At 50.8% G+C, this 19,231-nt stretch overlaps 10 protein-coding genes across 10 annotated transcripts; 2 read left to right on the forward strand and 8 right to left on the reverse strand.

Moving 5' to 3' along the window:
* Positions 1–106: 106 nt before the first annotated feature.
* Positions 107–1,175, reverse strand: SNOG_14467 (hypothetical protein; the record flags this gene model as incomplete). The annotated part of the gene is made up of 3 exons (XM_001804599.1): positions 107–157; positions 232–822; positions 972–1,175. The coding sequence occupies 3 exons, from the start codon at positions 1,173–1,175 to the stop codon at positions 107–109; spliced, it is 846 nt and encodes a 281-aa protein (XP_001804651.1).
* A 148-nt stretch (positions 1,176–1,323) lies between these two features.
* Positions 1,324–2,844, reverse strand: SNOG_14468 (hypothetical protein; the record flags this gene model as incomplete). Its single annotated transcript, XM_001804600.1, has 2 exons — positions 1,324–2,366; positions 2,424–2,844. The coding sequence occupies 2 exons, from the start codon at positions 2,842–2,844 to the stop codon at positions 1,324–1,326; spliced, it is 1,464 nt and encodes a 487-aa protein (XP_001804652.1).
* Positions 2,845–3,425: 581 nt separating this feature from the next.
* On the reverse strand, positions 3,426–5,274 carry SNOG_14469 (hypothetical protein; the record flags this gene model as incomplete). The annotated part of the gene is made up of 3 exons (XM_001804601.1): positions 3,426–4,477; positions 4,581–4,650; positions 4,864–5,274. 3 exons carry the CDS (start codon positions 5,272–5,274, stop codon positions 3,426–3,428), a joined length of 1,533 nt encoding a protein of 510 aa, XP_001804653.1.
* A 238-nt stretch (positions 5,275–5,512) lies between these two features.
* SNOG_14470 (hypothetical protein) lies at positions 5,513–5,798 on the reverse strand (the record flags this gene model as incomplete). Its single annotated transcript, XM_001804602.1, has 2 exons — positions 5,513–5,604; positions 5,654–5,798. 2 exons carry the CDS (start codon positions 5,796–5,798, stop codon positions 5,513–5,515), a joined length of 237 nt encoding a protein of 78 aa, XP_001804654.1.
* A 44-nt stretch (positions 5,799–5,842) lies between these two features.
* Positions 5,843–7,677, reverse strand: SNOG_14471 (hypothetical protein; the record flags this gene model as incomplete). Its single annotated transcript, XM_001804603.1, has 3 exons — positions 5,843–5,917; positions 6,136–7,509; positions 7,558–7,677. The coding sequence occupies 3 exons, from the start codon at positions 7,675–7,677 to the stop codon at positions 5,843–5,845; spliced, it is 1,569 nt and encodes a 522-aa protein (XP_001804655.1).
* An 84-nt stretch (positions 7,678–7,761) lies between these two features.
* Positions 7,762–8,049, reverse strand: SNOG_14472 (hypothetical protein; the record flags this gene model as incomplete). The annotated part of the gene is made up of 2 exons (XM_001804604.1): positions 7,762–7,874; positions 7,932–8,049. The coding sequence occupies 2 exons, from the start codon at positions 8,047–8,049 to the stop codon at positions 7,762–7,764; spliced, it is 231 nt and encodes a 76-aa protein (XP_001804656.1).
* Positions 8,050–9,127: 1,078 nt separating this feature from the next.
* On the forward strand, positions 9,128–10,975 carry SNOG_14473 (hypothetical protein; the record flags this gene model as incomplete). Its single annotated transcript, XM_001804605.1, has 3 exons — positions 9,128–9,335; positions 9,517–10,731; positions 10,875–10,975. 3 exons carry the CDS (start codon positions 9,128–9,130, stop codon positions 10,973–10,975), a joined length of 1,524 nt encoding a protein of 507 aa, XP_001804657.1.
* Positions 10,976–11,750: 775 nt separating this feature from the next.
* Positions 11,751–13,293, forward strand: SNOG_14474 (hypothetical protein; the record flags this gene model as incomplete). The annotated part of the gene is made up of 2 exons (XM_001804606.1): positions 11,751–12,323; positions 12,371–13,293. The coding sequence occupies 2 exons, from the start codon at positions 11,751–11,753 to the stop codon at positions 13,154–13,156; spliced, it is 1,359 nt and encodes a 452-aa protein (XP_001804658.1). The 3' UTR covers positions 13,157–13,293.
* Positions 13,294–16,005: 2,712 nt separating this feature from the next.
* Positions 16,006–17,389, reverse strand: SNOG_14475 (hypothetical protein; the record flags this gene model as incomplete). Its single annotated transcript, XM_001804607.1, has 4 exons — positions 16,006–16,125; positions 16,191–16,393; positions 16,415–17,173; positions 17,380–17,389. The coding sequence occupies 4 exons, from the start codon at positions 17,387–17,389 to the stop codon at positions 16,006–16,008; spliced, it is 1,092 nt and encodes a 363-aa protein (XP_001804659.1).
* A 408-nt stretch (positions 17,390–17,797) lies between these two features.
* On the reverse strand, positions 17,798–18,223 carry SNOG_14476 (hypothetical protein; the record flags this gene model as incomplete). Its single annotated transcript, XM_001804608.1, has 2 exons — positions 17,798–18,040; positions 18,107–18,223. 2 exons carry the CDS (start codon positions 18,221–18,223, stop codon positions 17,798–17,800), a joined length of 360 nt encoding a protein of 119 aa, XP_001804660.1.
* Positions 18,224–19,231: the final 1,008 nt, after the last annotated feature.

Genomic DNA, 19,231 nt, shown 5'->3' on the forward strand with positions numbered 1-19,231 from the left:
ACATCTCGCTTATAGCTAGAACGATCCTGCAGGATGCCAGTCTCCTTCAAACCTAACCCATTGTTCTTTCAGCCTCACATAAGCACCTACATATCTAAACAGATTCCTAGCCACACAGGCTTCGTGATGCTTGAGATGATTCGCTACCCCTAAGACCCTGTCGTATATCTCCATCATCGTGCAAGTGTACTCGCGATTGCGACAATTCGCGAACCCATAGTTCACGCTTACAGATGACGTGGGCGGATTTTCAACGGGGTTTCTGATTTCCAGAAACTGCTTCAAGTCCCACACAGAAGGACGGATGATCGACGTGGGCGCAGATAAGAAGACCTCGAGGAATGGAAGCCTAGATCGAACCTCCCTCAGACCTTTCGCATCCATGAGCATGATCAGGGATTTTGACTCGTACGCTTTCCAAAACTCTGTGAATGGGACGGGTGGCATGGTTCCTTGCTGACGGTTGTGGATTCTGTACAAAGAGGATTCGTCGTTTGGAATGAGAAGCAGCTGATAGAGGCCTAATAGTGTGCGCTCCTCACTCCGGTTGCGACAGGTGACAAAACCGAACGAGTACCAATTCTCCTCAACCGGATTTGGGCTCCATCTATGTTGCATCTCTGCCAGCAAGTGGTAGCTGTGTCTCTGCGCCTGTGGCTTTAGATCCCCAAATACCTTGCTCCGATCTTCAACATCCAAATATGGCTTAGCTTTGTCGTAAAAGGTCACTACAAGCTTTTGTTGCGCCTCTTCCTTGCTTATTGGTTGATCAAGTACATGAAGGTTCTCCAAGAACCATGGAAAATACCGGCCGCGATGGGTCTCAGGAATGTCAGAATAGATGGATTTGACCTTGTTGACTAGAACGCCCGCAACACGCCAGTCATTAACATCTTTCGAAGAGAACCCGCCAGAGAGATAATGCCTCGATAGACGCCGAAAAGGAGATTTCTCTCCTGTCTAAAAGTAACATTGTTGAATCCAAAATCTTCGAGGACATCTTCATCTGAAGGCATATGATCTTTCACAAGTGAATCCCAGAGGTAGTCAGCCAAAGTGAGTGGTCGTCTCGAGCAGGTGAAAGGTGTGCTACAGAACTTCTCGCTTGGCATGGGTCGCCGCAGAAATAGTCTTGACCACACAGGCTGCACTTCCTGCTCGTCAGTTTCGGACATGAATGACATTCCCCTTCCACCGCGTCTTCTCTAGAAATTGGTGGTCCGTGCATTTTTAGGGCAGATGGCTGATCTGTACTTCTGCCGTAGATTGTCAGAGTGTTTCTGAACTGCCAGAAAGGCGCTGACTCCGACGAACTGATTTCCCTCACCTTCGGAAGCTTTCCGCAACGCGATCGCGCTCCGCTATCATCGTAAGTCGACTGATGTGCAGCTGTCTTTGTGATGGTTCGCCCTGTTGGCCCCCCATGATGCTACTCCCTCCAAAAGCTGAAGTCCTTTCAAGCTGCATATGGCTCTTAGCTTTTCCCATCAGTGTACTCTCGATTTTCTTTTGCATCGATACGAGTGGCTTTGACACTCTTCTAGCCTGGTCAGCCCCAAGTCCATCGGCATGAGGCACAGTCCATGGCTTGAAGAGGCGGTCATGAGACCCTCTCGTTGTGATGCTTCCATAGCACTGTAGAAACTGATTACACATGAAGCAACTGAGTTTACTACACCCAAAGTATGGGAAATAGCTAGTCCTGGAAGAGCTCTGGGCTGTGAGATACATAAGCATTTGGACCTCGGCATGTATGTTGTATTTTTGCTTTTGCTGTTTGAAGAATTCGTGCCGCGCTTTATCCAGAGTCCAGCCTCGGCCTAGGATAGCTTTCGATGTGGTGCTATCCAATCTTAGTCCGAGTATGCTGAACGTTTGATCCAGGCTCATGGATCGCTTAGACGGACCTTGCGGCGTAAGAGGGCAGGGGATGAGGTTTATTGAGACTTTCTTGAGATTTGGGAGTGCGAGCGTGATGTCTTTAAAGCGTTCTATTGCGACTCGGATCCGAGCAAGACGACAGATGTTGACCCACAATCGCTTCGACTTGGAAGTCGCGCTCGCTGAGTCGTGGAGTAATTGCTTGATCTCTCTCGTCATGCGCAGGTCGTAGCTTGCAATAATCAAATGTTTATGCTTTTCCAAGATTCGCATTTTGTTTGAATCGTTATCAAAAAGAAGTCGCCGCAAGTCAAACAATGTCGCGACAGATCCTGAAGTGATGCTTTGGGTAAAGATTTTATCACCTTTACGGACGGGATCACAGGCCTTGAAGCTTGCTCGCAAGTCGGGAATATAGTTCTGCTCGATGATAGTCCGATGATAAGGGATCATCTCCTGCCATAATAATTCCTCCGGTCGATTGGCTAAACATGAAATATGAGATGAGTCCTTTAACGAACATCTTCAGATGCGACACGTACCATCATTGTCAGCAAATGAGCCTAACAGCTTTGCCAGCCTGCCGAACACGGAATAATCCGCATCTTCGAAGCCACTGTTTCGGGCAATCCAGAGAGTAACGCTGTCTTCGGTTTCCGCCATCGTGGTAAAAGCGACCGTTCTTCCGCCTTTCTTGTTAGCTGCGAATTCGGGTAAACAGTCAAGGAACTTTTGCTTCAGTGCCTCGTGCTCTGAGCTCGATATCTGCTGTGCGACATGAGTATCCGAACTCAACGCGTATCCATCTTCGCTTCCAGTGGTGTTCCAGTTCTGGTCGAGCACTACATCTGACAAGAAAGAAAGTTCGGCCTGGCCATCATTCCGAAGTGAGAGAAGATTGGCCAAGGAATGAAATTCAGACCTATCCAGGCCGGGGTATGTCCAGTCAAAGCCCAGACTCATAACTAAGGCCTTGAGAATGCTCGTTCTCACAGGTGTATCACCCGGCTGACGACGCGCGCCAATAAGGGTTGTCCTGCAAGAGTATCGACGGGCGACACTTGCTCTTATCTGCCGAAGTGTGTCTAAGTGTTGTTGATTTCATACAGCACGGCATTTGGGAAGGTGCGACAGGGGCAGCTTCAACAGATCATATCGTGACGTTAATCTCAAAAAACTCGGTGATATCAAAATAGGATGAGCTCACATTGAAAAACAGTTTCTCGATCTATTCGCGGGCCCTGTATGGTTTTACTCGCTGACTTGTTGTCGTCCATACCCTCAGCAGCCCTGTCATGCGCACGAAACTGCTCCTGGAATGGCAGGTATTGCGGGGCAGCGCTGCATGCATACGCAAATACCCCTCATGTTTGCCTGTCGCTTCCGCCCCCACCTCTCCCACTTTACTTTGTCAACTACGACAGAAAGCGGCCAGGGTTTACTTTCCGTCGTGGTTCATAACCTGCAGTACAAAGACATTACAACAATTCGCGCAATGAGCAAATCTTCGAGTTGAATTATTGATCTGTCCAATGTACACGAAACTACAAAGGCCTCAGCGCACCGCCACGCTCGTCAGCCCACCTTCCATGTATCGCCTGCCGCGCACTCTTGCCCCAGAATGAGATCGGCACCACAACCAAGCCAGTAAAGATCTGGAATACCGCGAGCTCAACACCAACCAGCCTGTAACCATGCGCGATAATCCAAGGGCTCAAGCCAAAGCTTAAGCCGAAGCTCACCAAGAAGCTTGTGCCGCTCATCGCAGCAAGCGCTGGAGCAGCCCAGCGTGGGAAGGCTTCCGTGACCCACATCGTCGTACCAATTGCGATCGTGACCCATGAAAAGCCGTTCAATCCGTATGCGAAGTAGTACAGGCTGAGGTGAAGGCTGTAGTGCACTGCGCATCCGTAAATCAAGGAGCTCGCAGCACCGGTGATGACTGGCAGGATGAGCACGAGGAGATAGTGCTCGGCTTCGCGAACGCCACGGTTGCGCTTCGCAAGATGGTCGAGAATTCTGTTCACCGGTTGCACAGCCCCGAGTGCGAGAAGGCCGCCAACTGCGCTCGCAAGATTGACAAGGACGACAAGCTCGGTGCGAAGATTGTATGGCGCTTCGCCGAGGACGCGCGGGTACGAGGCGCCAATGAACAACATAGCGGCATAATTGACGGCCACAGCAATGGCCATCCAGAAAATCATTGGGTTGATGAGACAGAAGCCGATTTGCGGGTAGCAGCGAACCATGGCGGTCCACGATGCAAAGGGTGAAATCCAGACGCTGTATCGACCAAGAATTCCGTTTTGCGTGGGCAGCTCCGGGAGGTCGCGGTAAATGTCAGAGTCGACTTCTATGTCTTTGAAAACTGTCGTCTTCTCTGTGCTACTTTGTAACACGATGAGTCCATCGAAAGCAACTGTTGGCCGCTTGAAGTAGGTCTCGGGGAAGAGAAAGAATGTAAGGAAGAACGATATCATCGCAGGAATTGACCAGTAACGATAGTATGATCGCCACTGTGTTCCTTCATCGGAAATGTATGGAATGATGGCCACAAGTCCAGTGCCGAAGAAACCTGCGATGGACCAGAGCATGGCTATAGTTCTCGGTCGCTCATGGATAAAGGTCATGTCAATCACAATGAGAAGAGCCTGAAGTTTGTCAGTCATTGTATTCAGAGTTCGGAGATCTGAGCAAACTAACGGCAGTGAGGGCAAAGCCTTCGGCGAGGCCCAAGAAGCATATGCATGCCAGCAGTTGCGGGAAGGACTGCGAGTACCCAGCCCCGATGCAAGCGACTATTAAAGTCACTGAAGCAATCAAGAAGACCGGACGACGCCCCATCCCAATGGTCAATGGAATCCACAGAAAAGATCCAACAGCCATGAATAAGGTAGGCATGGTAACCAAGGTGTCCATTTGCCATGCTTGGATGTTCTTCGTAACGTTAGTGAGATGAAGACCATGGACTGAACAACCTACATCGATATTGAATTCATGGGAGATGACGCGCAAGAAGATTCCCGCCGCTTGAGCGACAGCTAACGCGACGATCGAGAACCAACCAACGGCCAGAGCTACGCCAGCTCTTTTCCATTTACTCCAGCTCAACGGATCAGCCGGACTGTCCGAAGGCGCAGGAAGGTTCAATGTCTTTCCGTTTCCAGTGATGAGGAATACGCTTCCAGCCAGCGTGTAGGACTCGTGCTTGCGACGCTGTTCTGCGGCGCATGGGTGCATCGAGGTGGTGGATGAAGAACGCCATTTCTCGTCGCAAAACTCGATTTCGTCGGGAGTGGGTGAGATCAATCTGGGACCGCTCAAAGGCGTAGCGATGGGCGCTTGCACCAACTCTCCATCGGGATACAGCTTTCGAGTGAATGAGTCAGCCATTATGAGGTGTATAACGATTAAGCAGGACGTTCAACGCCCAAGAACGAGCGACCCAGAGCCTGCTGGTGAATCAACTCGAGAAGAGATATTAGTTGTGGGACAATGGAGTGAACGCCTACATTGTGCCTGGCAACCCTCGGACTGATATGCTCTCGATGGTGCGAGTCGGCCCGTCCAACCCTGCTGCTCAGGGTGCGGCAGCTTCGACACCTTGGGCTCAAGTTACACCGAAGCTAGATCACGTGTGAGCTGCATCACCGTTCGCAATCATCGCTTCTTTGAAGCCGAGCGCCAGGAACATGTTCGCAATCGACAGAATCCGCACCTCAACTGTGACGCATATCATCCTCGCATCTGCATGACGGATATCACGCTTCACAAAGAGCAGAAGGTTGTTCTTCGGCGATGCTTGCGGGGTAGTCCCGTGTTTCAATATGTTTGAAGCCAGTTTCGCGGAGGGAAGCCAAGTGGCCGAGACAGATGATCAGCGGGAGAATAAGAAGCACTATTGGCCACTTTTCCATTTTTTTCTAGACCTTTTCATGATTTCTAAGAGACGCCTGCATGTTTACAGAGGCGTAAGGTCAATAATGTCTTGTCGTGTGACAGGTCTCGCTTGTTGGTTTCTTCGGGCCTCGGGCCACTACTTGAAGTAGGTAAGCCTGCACGCTGCGAAACAATGATTGCATGCCCGCATGCAGTGTGGAAGCTCTATCCCAACCCATGATGCGGTTGAAACCAACAACGAGGAATTTGGATGCCAGGTCTCACAGTGTCCAACTTGCAATGATGATATCGGCAGCCTACTGGAGTCAGCATTTGGATGTACAGATGTAAGCTTCTGATTTCAGTCTCACGTACTTTCTCGCCCAGAGCATATGCTGTCGAACTTGTATGCGAACTCACCAAGAACGGTAATATGCTTATATCAACTACGCGGAGTGAATTCAGCCCGTAAACCCGCAGATCCGGTCCGACTACGCCACCAAGTTCTCGCGGGAACATTGCGGCCGTACAGCACGGATGCATGTACGAGAACTGCATATCGTCCTTGATATATTCACGGAGGGCATCGTCACTTTGGGCACTAAGTCCAGGAGATGTCTCGATCGCACCGTATTTCCGCATGGTCGGCGTATCAAGTACGCGCCTGAGATACTTTAGATGCACCAGATGCAGATCAAAGTCGATTGGGTTCGAACCGCTGCGGTAGTCAAGGATGGGCTGCGAAAGGCTATCGGTCAAATTGATTCGCACAGTACCACGACTAAGTGGATGAAGCATGATTGCTACAGCACGTGTCCCCGTCGCCCACGGAGTTTCCATACTTGGCGCCTTTGGATTTGCGTAAAAGTCAGCAAGAACTGACAATTGACGTTGATAACCAGCGACAAGGGTGGCATCGCGTTTGTAGTCGTCTGGAAGATGAATAGCAAAGTCGCCAGCGGCCATGGAGCGAATTTTATTGACGATCGACATGTGCACGGTGGTCATGTTCGCAAGCGAGAGGTAGATTCCGCTGTTGGACATGCCTAGCGTATACGGACCACGCGCCGGCGTCTCATTGAACCCTGCTGCCGCATCAGCGGCGAACGCATGGTCGAGCATGTCAGATGGCATCGGAGTGAAGTTTCCGGGTCTTGTATAGTTCCAATTCAAGCCAGGGCCGGAATGGTCATGAAAATTGGCCCCAACTCCAGGCAGGGCTTGAAGCACGGGTATGCTCGCAGACTCGAGGAAAGTTCGCGAGCCGATACCGCTTCGCTGTAGTATAGTTGGCGTATGGAGCGCACCTGCCGAGATGATGACCTCCGCGACTGCAGTTATGTTGGAGAAGCTACCATCATCCAGCGAGCGTACCTCGACTGAAGGGGGCCCAGAGGCGATGCCATTCGGGTATATCACGCGAACAACTTGATGCCTTACAAGCAGGTGGTAGTTGGGCCTTGGTGGGAGTGCAGCATAATGTCCAAGACCAGCGTGAGACCGACGAGACGTCATAGGGTTTTCAGAAATAGGCATCCAGCATAGACCTTCCTTGTCGCCCCCAGCACATTCCGCGGCAGCTTTTACACCAGCGTCTTGGAAGGCTTCTCTCATGATTGTATAATCAGCCCACAAAAATGGTGGGAAGCTCGAATAGATTGGCGTCGAGCCATTGTAGGCATAAGCCATGTCCCACGTATAGCCGTACTTGCGCGCAGTTTCAGGTAGGGGTTCGGTGAAAGTGACACTCTAAAAGATGTTAGCTGTGAAATCATCTGGGCACTGGCACCCACTCACCTTCTTGAAGTAGGGGAAAACTCCCTCCCAATCCCATTTATGTTCGCTGGCATCGAATTCGGGACTACAAGCCTGCGCCCATGCCTCGAAATCAAAGCGCGACGGCCGATCGAAAACCATGCCATTGACAGCACTGCTTCCTCCAACAGTCTTTCCGACTAGCAACGAAGCGGTCCTGTTCTTCACTTCCGCGTTGGGCAGAGACTAGAAGTTGAACAGGCCAGGTCTTTGTGCTGTAGTCGCCGCACCAAATACGATATCCGGTGGATCGAAGGCGCCGCGAGCGTATTCCAAGTCGCCATACTCGACGACTAGCACTGTTTCTGGGGGTCGGTGTGAATATCAGTAGGACTCGAACAGCGTGGCCATCGTACTGTTTGGAAAAGCGGCACTCAAACGATCGGCCACGGTCAGGCCTGCGGTGCCTCCACCTGCGATGATGAAATCGTACTTGTTGAGGATTTTGGGAAGTCTTTCGTTTGGGAACTGCATTGGGTGTCGCATGTCCCAACGCGACTGCCAAGCAGATGAGAGGAAAGAGATGCTGGTTCCACATCGTGCGCTGATCAAGAACCACTGAGGATTGTCATTCCACCCTGTGAGCAGGTGCGTTATGTATGATCTCCCATCTCGGGCGATATCTGCCCACACTAGACTGCTTTGTTAAGAGAGATATGGTTGGCCCAAATGCAGGTGAGATGCTTTTTGCCGGCCTTGGGGACGATTTAGCAAAACGGTGAAGGCGATAGCTTGTTTTTTGCCAGGATTTCCGATGCATATACATGCCTTGGTAGTGTCGATGGCCTGAAGCCATCTTCGCGTCTTGATCACGTGGTGCCAGCTGTGACCTTCCCGAGGTTGGAACGAAACGACTTAGGTGCGGAAGACGCTCACCCATCCACTGTGAACTGGACTAGAAGATCCTCGTCATCTGTCCTCGTAAAGGTTTGAAAGTCTGCAGCATTGGCGCATCGCGCTAGGTAGGTAATGTGAACGGTCAGTGAGTGACGTGCGGGGCACGCAGTAAGCGGTTCGGGACGTTCGTCGCCGCTTCCAGTCCCGATCTCTCGCTACCACCCATCATATCCCCATCAACCTCGTCGGGTACAATGATCGATATGACTTCACGTCGCGCTCAGCCAATTACCCAGCTACTGAAGGCGTTGGCGCTCAGAACCCTAGGCATGCCCGTGCGCAGCACCGATTAACAACCTCGAATATGCAACGCAACGTGCATGTACACCGTTTGGCTCCATGCAACCATCATCTCATAGGCTCGTGTAGTATTGCGGAGGTCCCATCTCCGCGCCTTATATGCATGTCGCGAGACTGCCATCAGCACCACTCACAGCTACATATGTGTCTCAGCAAAACATCCCGTGGACACTGAAAACCTCCCAGCTACCCAATCAAAACACACAGCAGGCGCTGGGAACAGTGGTCTGTTGACACGTAGCTGGGCAACGCTGCCTGCAGAACTCGATCTCATGCATGAATTGCATAATAGAAATCGAAAGCAGCATGCTTAAGAGGCTGAGCAACCATATGATATCCTAGCAGCACTTCCAACATGTCCATACTTACAGAACTCTACACATTGAGGTTCCTGCTCACTTCAGCCGCGGTGTTGGTCTATGTAGCGACCAAGATCCACGCATACAGACGCCTTTCAGCCTTCAAAGGGCCATTCAGCACAGGCTGGTGTGAAGTATGGCACTCGAGTCGCATCATTAGCGTGGACTCGCATCTTGCATATCAAGCAGTCAACGACAAGTATGGTCAGTCTGCACTCCGAACTATCGCCACAGCACCATACTGCGGGGCATCTAACAGCCTGGAGCTATTCGCAATGTTGCTAGGGAAGCCTAGCGACAATAAGGTGCTGTGTATAGCTTCAGACACCCCAGTCGCTTTCCATCGTAATCAACAAAGTGTAAGAAGGCTAACAAATTCCGCCAGGCCCCATCGCACGAGTTGGTCCAAACGACTTGATTACCTCGTCACCAGAGTTGCTCGCTCACATGAACGGCGTTCGATCTCCATATACCAGGTCGTGGTGGTTCAACAAGGCAACGAGAGTTGAGCCAGGAAAGGATCACATCTTCAGTGAGGTCGATGAGTCTAGGCACACCAAACGGCGCGCGCAGATGGCTGCTGGTTATTCCGGCAAAGAGAATCTGACCTTGGAACACGACATCGATGCCTGCGTCCAGGAACTTCTGTGTCTTATCTCATCGAAGTATCTCAGTACCGATGCTGGTGCGAGACCTGTTGATATTGGCCACAAGATCCAGCTCTTTGCCATCGACGTAATTAGCACTATCGGATTTGGTGAGCCTTTTGGCGACATCAAGGCCGATGATGATCTCAATGACTACATCAAATCCACGGAAGAAGGCCTCACTATCATGAAGTTTACCACGGCGCTCGGCTTGACGTCAATCCTTCAATGGCCGCCAATCGCCCACCTCCTCGGCCCAAAGGAAAGTGACAAGAGTGGTTTTGGAAAGCTGATGGGCACAGCACGCGCGATCATCGACGCGCGCTTCAAGAAGTCGGTTGAGGGAAAGTCAGACATGCTCTCATCCTTTGTGCGACATGGCTTGACCAAGGAAGAAGTCTTCACTGAGGCGATGCTGCAGATTATAGCAGGGAGTGACACGACTGCGACCGCATTACGGTGTATTCTGTTGTACCTCACTACACATTCACGCGTCTGCTCAAAATTGCGCGCTGAGATCGATGCCAATGTGCTCTCCGGCGCTGCGCCACCTGCTGGAAGCATTGTCTCGGACGATTGCCTGAAGAACATGCCATATCTGCAAGCTGTTGTGCGGGAAGGACTGCGCATTCACCCTCCCATTACAGATGTCGTGCCAAAGAAGGTTCCTGTGGGTGGTGATACTTTCACGATCGACGGCCATGTACACTACTTCCCCGGCGGCACGAACATCGGCTACACCGCTTGGGCTGTGAATCGCGACAAGACTATCTTTGGTGAAGATGCTGGAACATTCCGACCGGAGCGATGGTTGGTTGAGGAAAATGATCAAGTTAGTGTCCAACGGCTGGCTGCGATGCGACGCACAACAGAGATGATTTTTGGTTACGGCAAGTATCAATGCTTGGGAAAATCGATCGCATGGCTTGAGATCACCAAGGTGACCTTCCGAAGTAAGTTCAAGAAATGTTCTGGAATGTGCGACCATGCGCACTGTGGCTGACAGGTGTATTAGTTTACACGACATTTCGACTGGGCTGTTGCCTCTCCAGATAAGCCGTGGCATTCGCGCAACTACAATGGCGTCTTCGTACAGGACAATATGTATATGACGATAACCAAACGGTCACGTTGAAGGCTGCGAAAACATCTGCGGCGGGCATTGGTGGTAGCCAGGAGGGTGTCGGTTCAGTATGAACCGAAATCGCAGTGTTCTTCCGAGAATCACGCCCTGTAGAGATGAGCTAGTCTGGCACCACTGAAGTATTTTTGTCCATACACTCTCAAAGGCTTTGCTCTTCCAAGCCGCATCCATAACCGTAAGCAACGAAATAAAGCCGCAAGATCACCTCTAAACTCAAAAGAGCTCATGTGCAGGGGTACAACCACCACAGATGTGCCGATTCGTCTTGGCAACGCCTGTCAACTGTCGAGCTGCGCGCTCACAATACGCGTCCCTTACCGACCTCAGCCCTACCGCAGCATGCTCCGTGGCGGAGAGTTCCGACCATCACCGCACCAAGGACGCACCGTCCAGTTCGAAAGTCAATCAGATGCGGCGAGCGCATTGTTTGGTTCCTTGGGACAATTTTCATGAAACAAGGCTTAGCTAAGGGCCGACTACGTTTGCGCTAACCAATAAACTTTGCGCGAAGCCCCCACGACCAACAAACACCCCGGATTCTTTGTCGCTTCTCTAGCTATGCTTGCAAGGAGAATTTCGCAATCAATGCCTCACGGATGTTTGACATGGATCTCCTAATCTGCCCACGGTGATGGAAGCTTTGCGGCCAAATGTAAAGGCCGCGGCTCAGTCACCGAAGCATGGCCCGTCCGCGTCTTGGGCTGACCTTTGGCAAGTATAATAGATTGATGAAGACTTCTCCTGCTTGATTCACTACCATCGCTCACTGCACTTCCCTTCTGACCTTCGATCTCAACACTTGGCTATCCGCCGTCCTCTCTTTTCAACATGCGTTTCTCTAGCGCCACCACGCTCTTTTCTCTGGCGTCCATCGCCCAAGCTGCTCCCAAGGTTCACCCGCGCGACCATGTCATCGCCGCCCGCGAGACCGGTCAGCAGTACCAATCCCAGGTGTTCTACACTAACTGGGCCATGTACGGACGCAAACACTTCGTCACCGACCTCCCGGCCGACCACCTCACCAAGATTAACTACGGTTTCGCCAACGTGAACAACAAGACTGGCGAGGTCTTTCTCTCCGACGAGTGGTCTGACGTCCAGTTTCCTTACCCGGGAGATGTTGCCACCAATGGATCGCAGTTGCTTGGTAACTTCAACCAGCTTTACAAGCTGAAGCAGAAGAACCGCAACCTGAAGGTTATCCTTTCTGTCGGCGGTTGGACCTGGAGGGGCAACTTCAAGCCCGCGCTTGCCACCGAGGCTGGAAGACAAAAGTTCTGCGACAGCTCTCTGCAGCTGATCGCGGACCTTGGACTCGACGGCTTCGACATTGACTGGGAGTACGCTGAGGATGCGACCGATGCGGCCAACTTCCTCGACACTGTCATGCGCTGCCGCAAGGTAAGAACTTAATGCCCGAACTCCGACGATGCAAGCTAACAAACCAGGCTTACGACGAGTACGCAGCCGCCAACGCCCACGGCTACCACTTCGACCTGGGCATTTCCGCCCCCGCTGGACCTTCTCGCTACAGCGTCTTGCGCATGAAGGAGATGGACCAGTACGTCGACAACTGGAACTTGATGGCTTTCGACTACCAGGGCGGTGGCTTCTCCAACTTCACCGGTCACCAGAGTAACGTGTACGCCAGCAAGACTAACCCTAAGACCACTGACGGCTGGGACTCTGTTCTCGGAAAGTTCATGCCGTTCAACACCAAGGAGGCCATCGATTACTACAAGGCGAACGTCGCCTCCCCTTGCAAGATCGTTCTCGGTATGCCCCTGTACGGACGCTCTTTCGGCAACGTTGTCGATCTCAGCAAGGACCAGCGCGGTCTTGGCCAGAAGTTTAACGGTTCTGGCGAGGGTACCTGGGAGCCTGGCACACTCGACTACAAGTTCCTTCCTCTTAACGGCAGCAAAGTTTACCAGGACAAGGAGACCCTCTCCAGCTGGAGCTGGGACCCCGTCAAGAAGGAGGTAGTCAGCTTCGATACTCCCAAGACTGCCGTCTGGAAGACTGATTTCCTCAAGTCTGAGGGTCTTGGTGGCGCATGGTGGTGGGACTCCTCCAGCGACCTCCCGATCACCAACGACAAGAGCATTATCTCGACCGTTGTGAAGCAGCTCGGTGGCTCTACCGGCCTGAAGCAAGCCAAGAACAACCTGTACTACCCCAAGTCCAAGTACTACAACATCGCTGGAGCCGCAAACTCCACTGTCATGCAGTAGATGGAGATGTTGTAATTACTTTCCTGTACACAAAACAATTTGTCAAGCCTGTCGTGTGGACCAGGTGATGCTAAGGGTCATTCTTTGTTTAGCTAGTTAGCCAATTAATGTCGTACCCGCGGCCGTTCCATTCGAGACCATGCCAGTTTTCATGCGGTGTCAAATGTCTCGTGATGTACCTTGGTGACATGGAAATATATCTTCTGGTTCCTGGTTTCGTTACAATTCCGCTGGAGTAGCAACCAAATCTTCAGATGTAATCCATAGCACGTATGGAAATTCTATTAATTCTGAACTTCGAGTTTGTACTTGGATACGGTCTGCTCAGTGCGTCAAGCCGCCAGAGGTTTTTCACCGACAAAAGCAAGCTCTGCGCTTTACGGCCAGGATATGTGTACAATAGCTTGATAGCAAATACGAGAAGTGATATTGGCAACGCGCACCCAACACAAGTGGCGATAGCTTCGCATCCCTTACTACGTTCCTCAGCATGTATTGGCGCATCTACTTCGGCGATATCACGATGATGTACCCAGCGCGAAATGACCGGAGAAACCTAAAGACACATGGCATGCGTGGTGAGCATGGTCGCACATCAAATACGTTTGAAATGCGCAGTTACTGGCTCGATAAGATGACTCAACATATGTATTCGAACCTTAAGTTGCATGAATTTCACCAATGAGAGCTTCATAGGGCAAAGGTAAGGTGAGGGTATTTGCCGGCATTGTGGCTATCGTCTTCATGCACGGGTGATTGGTATATGGTCAGTCTGGAGTACCATGTTCAATTCAAAGCTTATTCATGCTTACGCCAATCTCCAGGCACACCAGCGCAAGCCGGAACTGTCAGATCCGCGCAGCATGAATCAATAATCAAGTGCTTACTTCCTATTCGCGACTTCGCCGTATGATAAATATAGCTCCATGCGGCGAATCTACGCGGTACTTGCGCGCTCTCAGGAAACTCTACGTAGTGTGATTCTCGCTACACATGACCCTGCAGTATCTCAGGAGTACTTTTACTTAACTATCGAATCCAATGGAGCTTTGCGTTGAGCGACTTTGAGACGATGGATTACATTGATCGCGCACGTGTGGAGACATTGATAATCTCGAAACTGGTATGTGAATGAGTGCGTATAGAATGCCCGCATTGGAAAGCATCGTGATAGCCTTGGGTACGTACTCCAAGTTGGCAAACTTGCAATCGATGTCAGAGTTCCGCCATAGCCACGCAAACTTGTTCAATGTAAGAATGCGGTAAAACTTTTGCATTCCTAGATGAAGCTACTAGGCAAGATCATGGAGTAATGATGAATCGAGTGAGCCTTTTCAACTTTTGTCACTTGTTTGCCAGTCCATCAGAAACTACTCAGCTGGACGGCGTCTTCGCGAATTACATGAAAATAGTGAAATCTTTGGATCACAGCTAGCAACAGCATCAGCTTTTGAAGGAACGTCTAACCTGTATGGCTGGTAACATTAAGGCTTGTATTACGTGGTAAAAGTCACTGAGAGGACAATTGATTTGCCCCTCTAGCACGCGCCATGGAAGTGAGAAAGCCATGGCTGTGGTCTTATCTACACGCAGACTTCAGTCCCGAAAAGCCTCCGCATTCGATAGCAGCATAAGCTATCATTGTTCACAGGCTTTGCAGGTGCAGTTTTCTTTGGTTCTGCTTGTATTATCCTCAACAACGAAGAGAAATAATCAGCAATCGCGCCTTGAAGCTGTTACAGTCTACTGGCATTCATGAGTTGGTTGCAATATCAGCAACTGTCAGCGGGACGCTGTTGGTGTTTCAAAGGAGACTTCGAAGAGAGCCTCTCATTCCCAGCTGACTCGCGTGTGAACTTCCAAGAAGGTGAGCCGTGACCGGGAATTTGCAGTCGGTCCGAAGGCGGAGGTGTGACCGATGGGTCAGGCATACACAGGTACGATCTTAGCAGTTGCCAATTCCCGCTAGACCTCACAATGTTAGACTTCATCAACTTGCGCGTTGCCCGACAAGGTATTCCGGGTTTTTGGCGTTCGTCTTCCCGAGGTCGCCTTGCAGTTCGCCGGCAACCGCATCTGCGCAGGGATTCACGCTAAGACCCAAATGGTCGCCTGGTGGTTGACTATTCACCCCGGTCGCAGTTCAAGTATGTCCCGCTAGTCTCGGCCGTTGAGAACATAATCGTAATTCGACTCCAACATTGTTCGACATGGATAGCTTACGGCGTAAGCTCCACGAGCAGATCTTCGATTACCTCCTCTCCCCACAAGATCTAGAACAGCTCTTCAGATTGCCTGTTTCTACCAAACTAGAAAGGTCAGACATCCGTAACATACGCCTGATGAGCAAAAAACTTCATGTATCAGCTTCGCGCTCATTCCTGCGCGTCTTTCAGGACATCCTTGGAGACTTACGAGCAGAGCCTTTGAGCAAATTGGCTGCGCTGGTTGCGCTGGTTGCGCTGCCTGATCCCTCTGACACATCGGCATATCAAACGTTCAATACGCATTTGGGTTAGGTTAGGGTTGTAACCCTTGATCTGCAGGGTTGAAGGATACCGCAGTACGGGAGCGATTCCGAGAGCTGTAAGATCGGCCAACACTTCAAGCATCACTCGTTGTCTCGCCTTGATGCCCGAGCCTCTGCACGTGAGTGAGCGATCTTGCGTTGTTAACGAAGACGGCTGACACATCTAATGATCGCGACACCGCTAATGAGTTACCAGATCATACAGAGTTAGGGCTGCTTCTACTTCTGTACATTGTACGGATTGTGGACAAGGTTAAATAACCATTGTTTGTGTTCGATGGAGGATGAACTTGTGACGGTGGACAATTGATGGGTCTACCTAGTCCGAATGCTCAAACTGGTGTACAGAGATCCCAGTATTGAGGTTGCGTGCGTTGTCCATGATAACGATAGAGCCTGTACAGCCTGAAATTATTGCTGGAAATCTCGCATCTCGTGTCTATATGGTTGTTAGCTGTATAATCGGTGAAAGAGTTGTTCCGGCACAAGAGGCGCTTAACATACACTAATTCGATAGCATATACCAGTATTCACATCCGTTGCGCGACCTTGGACTTGGATGTTGCCCGTTCTTCCGGCAATCTCGAAAAGTGAGTCTGGTGGACGCGTTCGGTAGAGGTCATTACTCGGGGTAATGGATGTTTTGTCTTCGTCTGCCAGTCGCATAAGGCGAGTAGTGAGCATGGGACCAGAGTGTGAAGTGTTCACTGCATTTGGCAGCTACATACCCATCGAAGCCATTTGGATCTCTCGCTTGAGGCGCCTGAAGGCGTTCGCATGTCCTTCTCCGTACACGAGCGGCATGTAGACATCGAATATGCCAAGAAGAGAGTATGCCCGATCTTCTTCTTGTCTTGTGCTTCGATCATCTGCCCAGGATAGCCGCTCTTCGATGCTCACGTTGGCTAACGGGCTTCCTTCTAGAACATGTTCTGGGATACGTGTTACTTGAGAAATGTCACGCCGTAACGACGTGCGAGTTCCCAAGTTGCTACCCTCCACTGAGAAGAACATAATGCTCTTTGGTGCTAAGAGCTCCTGCAACGTCCACCCGCGTGTAAACCATCGGCTTTTCTGCAATCTTTCCCTCCAACACTCTTCGGTCGAAACATCGGATAAATATGCGTAGCATCGCGCTGCATTTTGGTAGTAGCGAAACATGGAATTGATGGCCTCAGTAAGCTCCGCGCTACTAGATCTGTCGATACAGCACGTGTCTATCCAGAAGTATTGTAGCCCGTCGCTGGCTGCTTCATCGTGGCAAAAGCGAACTTTTCGGTATCCTGCCTTGTCTTTGCCTTCGCCATCGACAATATCCTTGAAGGAGACTTCGTCCTCATGTCTGCCCCAAGTATGCGATAATATAGCGTAGGATGGAAGTCGATCGCTGGCGTGGAAGAAAGTCAGGCTAAAGTTGCCAGCCGGTCCACTCCGCAGAAGATGCATGTGCGGGTGGTGTTTGCGACAAGCCGCGAAAAGTGTGGGGCCTGTGTTTCAAGCAGTTGCAAGCAATTTATGTGAGTTATTAGGTGTACAATCTGTGTAGGAGCCAGAAGACTTCAGGATCCCAAGACAGTGGCGAAGGTTCCGCGAGCTGACATCTGGCTGCGTACGCTGGGTTCCAGGTTTGTTGCCGAGCTTTGCTGGTTGTTGAGAGCCAATGCGCAACCCGGGTACGACGTTGCGCACTTACTAAAGCACATCACGGGCTGCGCCGTACCTATAAAGCACACATAAGAGAGCATATGACTGCTGTGCCATTCTAATGGGAGACACAAACATAGATCACTTCCATGAAACGGAGAGAAGTGCCCCGCACCGGGTGCGGAAGTGGACTAGGCTCGAATCCTCCAATCTATGTGCAATAGCGCTATGGTGGATAAGCATCAACCGCACAATGCATCATTCCGACCCAGTCCGATCGAATGCTCACAAGGAAACACTACATTTAGCATAGTGTGGAAAAACATATCATCAAGGGGCTTTTCTCTATGTTCTCTGCAAAATGCAGGACTTCACTCTAGCACAAACTAGCTGTCATTAAGTACGGACCGTACCGTCCGATCTACTCAATCGTTATGACGTAACATGCCCGATTCCGCCTCTCTGACTTACTTCGCGGTGATATCGCCAGTCTTTCCATCAATTCTTGCAGATCCAGACCCTCTAAAATCGATGCCGGAGTTTGCGCTGCCAGTGTTTGTGTCCCCTATGGTGTTTTGGAGACTGACGTTGCCAGTAGTCGCACCAGAAGTGATGTCCAGCGACTCTTTCGCCACCTCTAAGGCAGGTTCTTTGGTCCTTGTAGTCTCTTCGCGATCTTTTGCAGCCGCATGTGTCTCATCTGTTCGAATCTGACGTCAAGTCAGTATGCGAGTGAAGAAGCACCCGAGCAGCCAATGCCAGTATTATGTGCGTACCGAGCGCGCCTCAAGATGTCCATGCTGAGTCAAATTCAAATCCATATGTGGCATCTGAGCTTGTACGGTGTTTGGTTTTAATGGCTCTTGCACTTTTGGTGGACAGTTTTCGTCCATGGTGAATAATTCCCATGAGCAGAGGGGAACAGGCGACACACCAATTCCATTTGGGTCACGCTGAACATATGAAAAGCCATCAGGCTCCAATGAAACGTATCATGGCACTCTATAAGACGTCATTACATTAAAGGGCAACCCTTTCAACCCATGTGCTCGTGTGGCTGGGGGAGATGACGATGGTAGCAGGGGCGTGGCCTATTAACACCGGGCACGGACTGATAACTTACTACGTTAGCCGTTAGGCAACGACGTTTCGCCAAACTGTACCGGGGTGGACATGTCTTCCACCCGCACCAACAACATTACTGGCTCATACGATAGATTTGTTATCTATCGAGTTGCTCGAAAAGATTATCGCCTGCTTTGTCTGCACCGATGAGGAGAGGAGAGCAGTTCATACCCAGATTACAACCCGCTGCAAGCGGACGTTGAAAACATCCGATCGACATGCCGACGGTTGGCTGCTGCAGCGTCTCGACCATCCATTGCTCATATCCAGACAATTCCATAGGAGCTCAATGCTTCGAGTCTAGACAGGCTTTCCAACCGTCTTTCGATTGAAGAAGTCGCTCAGCACGTTGAGCACCTTCGCCTAAATAGCTAACGTATTTCTCTCTGCGACCATAGCGACAGCTATGGCTCCATTGCATCTAAGAAGAACATCAAAACTCGGAGCAAGTACATCAATAGATACCTCACGCGACAGGTTTAAGATTCGTTGTAACACCAGAACTCACTTACTTGCGGCAGACCAACCCGCAGACATGCGAGCATGTGATAAAGTCTCGAGCAATTCCAAGATGAATGATATGCTGGGAAAATTATTTCGCGGTTCGCAATCCATTGCTGTCCGTCTGAGACGCGCTGGAATAACTGGGGCGAACGATCGCTTGAAATGGTGCACAACTTACACTCATTGCGACATGGACCTCTTCGATTATCCGTTGTCAATTCCATTGCCCGGAAGCTTAGCGGTCAACAATATTACGATGGTAGCCGTTGATC

This window comes from Parastagonospora nodorum (genome assembly GCF_000146915.1).
Source record: "Parastagonospora nodorum SN15 chromosome Unknown scaffold_32, whole genome shotgun sequence".
In the NCBI taxonomy this organism is placed as follows: Eukaryota; Fungi; Ascomycota; class Dothideomycetes; order Pleosporales; family Phaeosphaeriaceae; genus Parastagonospora; species Parastagonospora nodorum.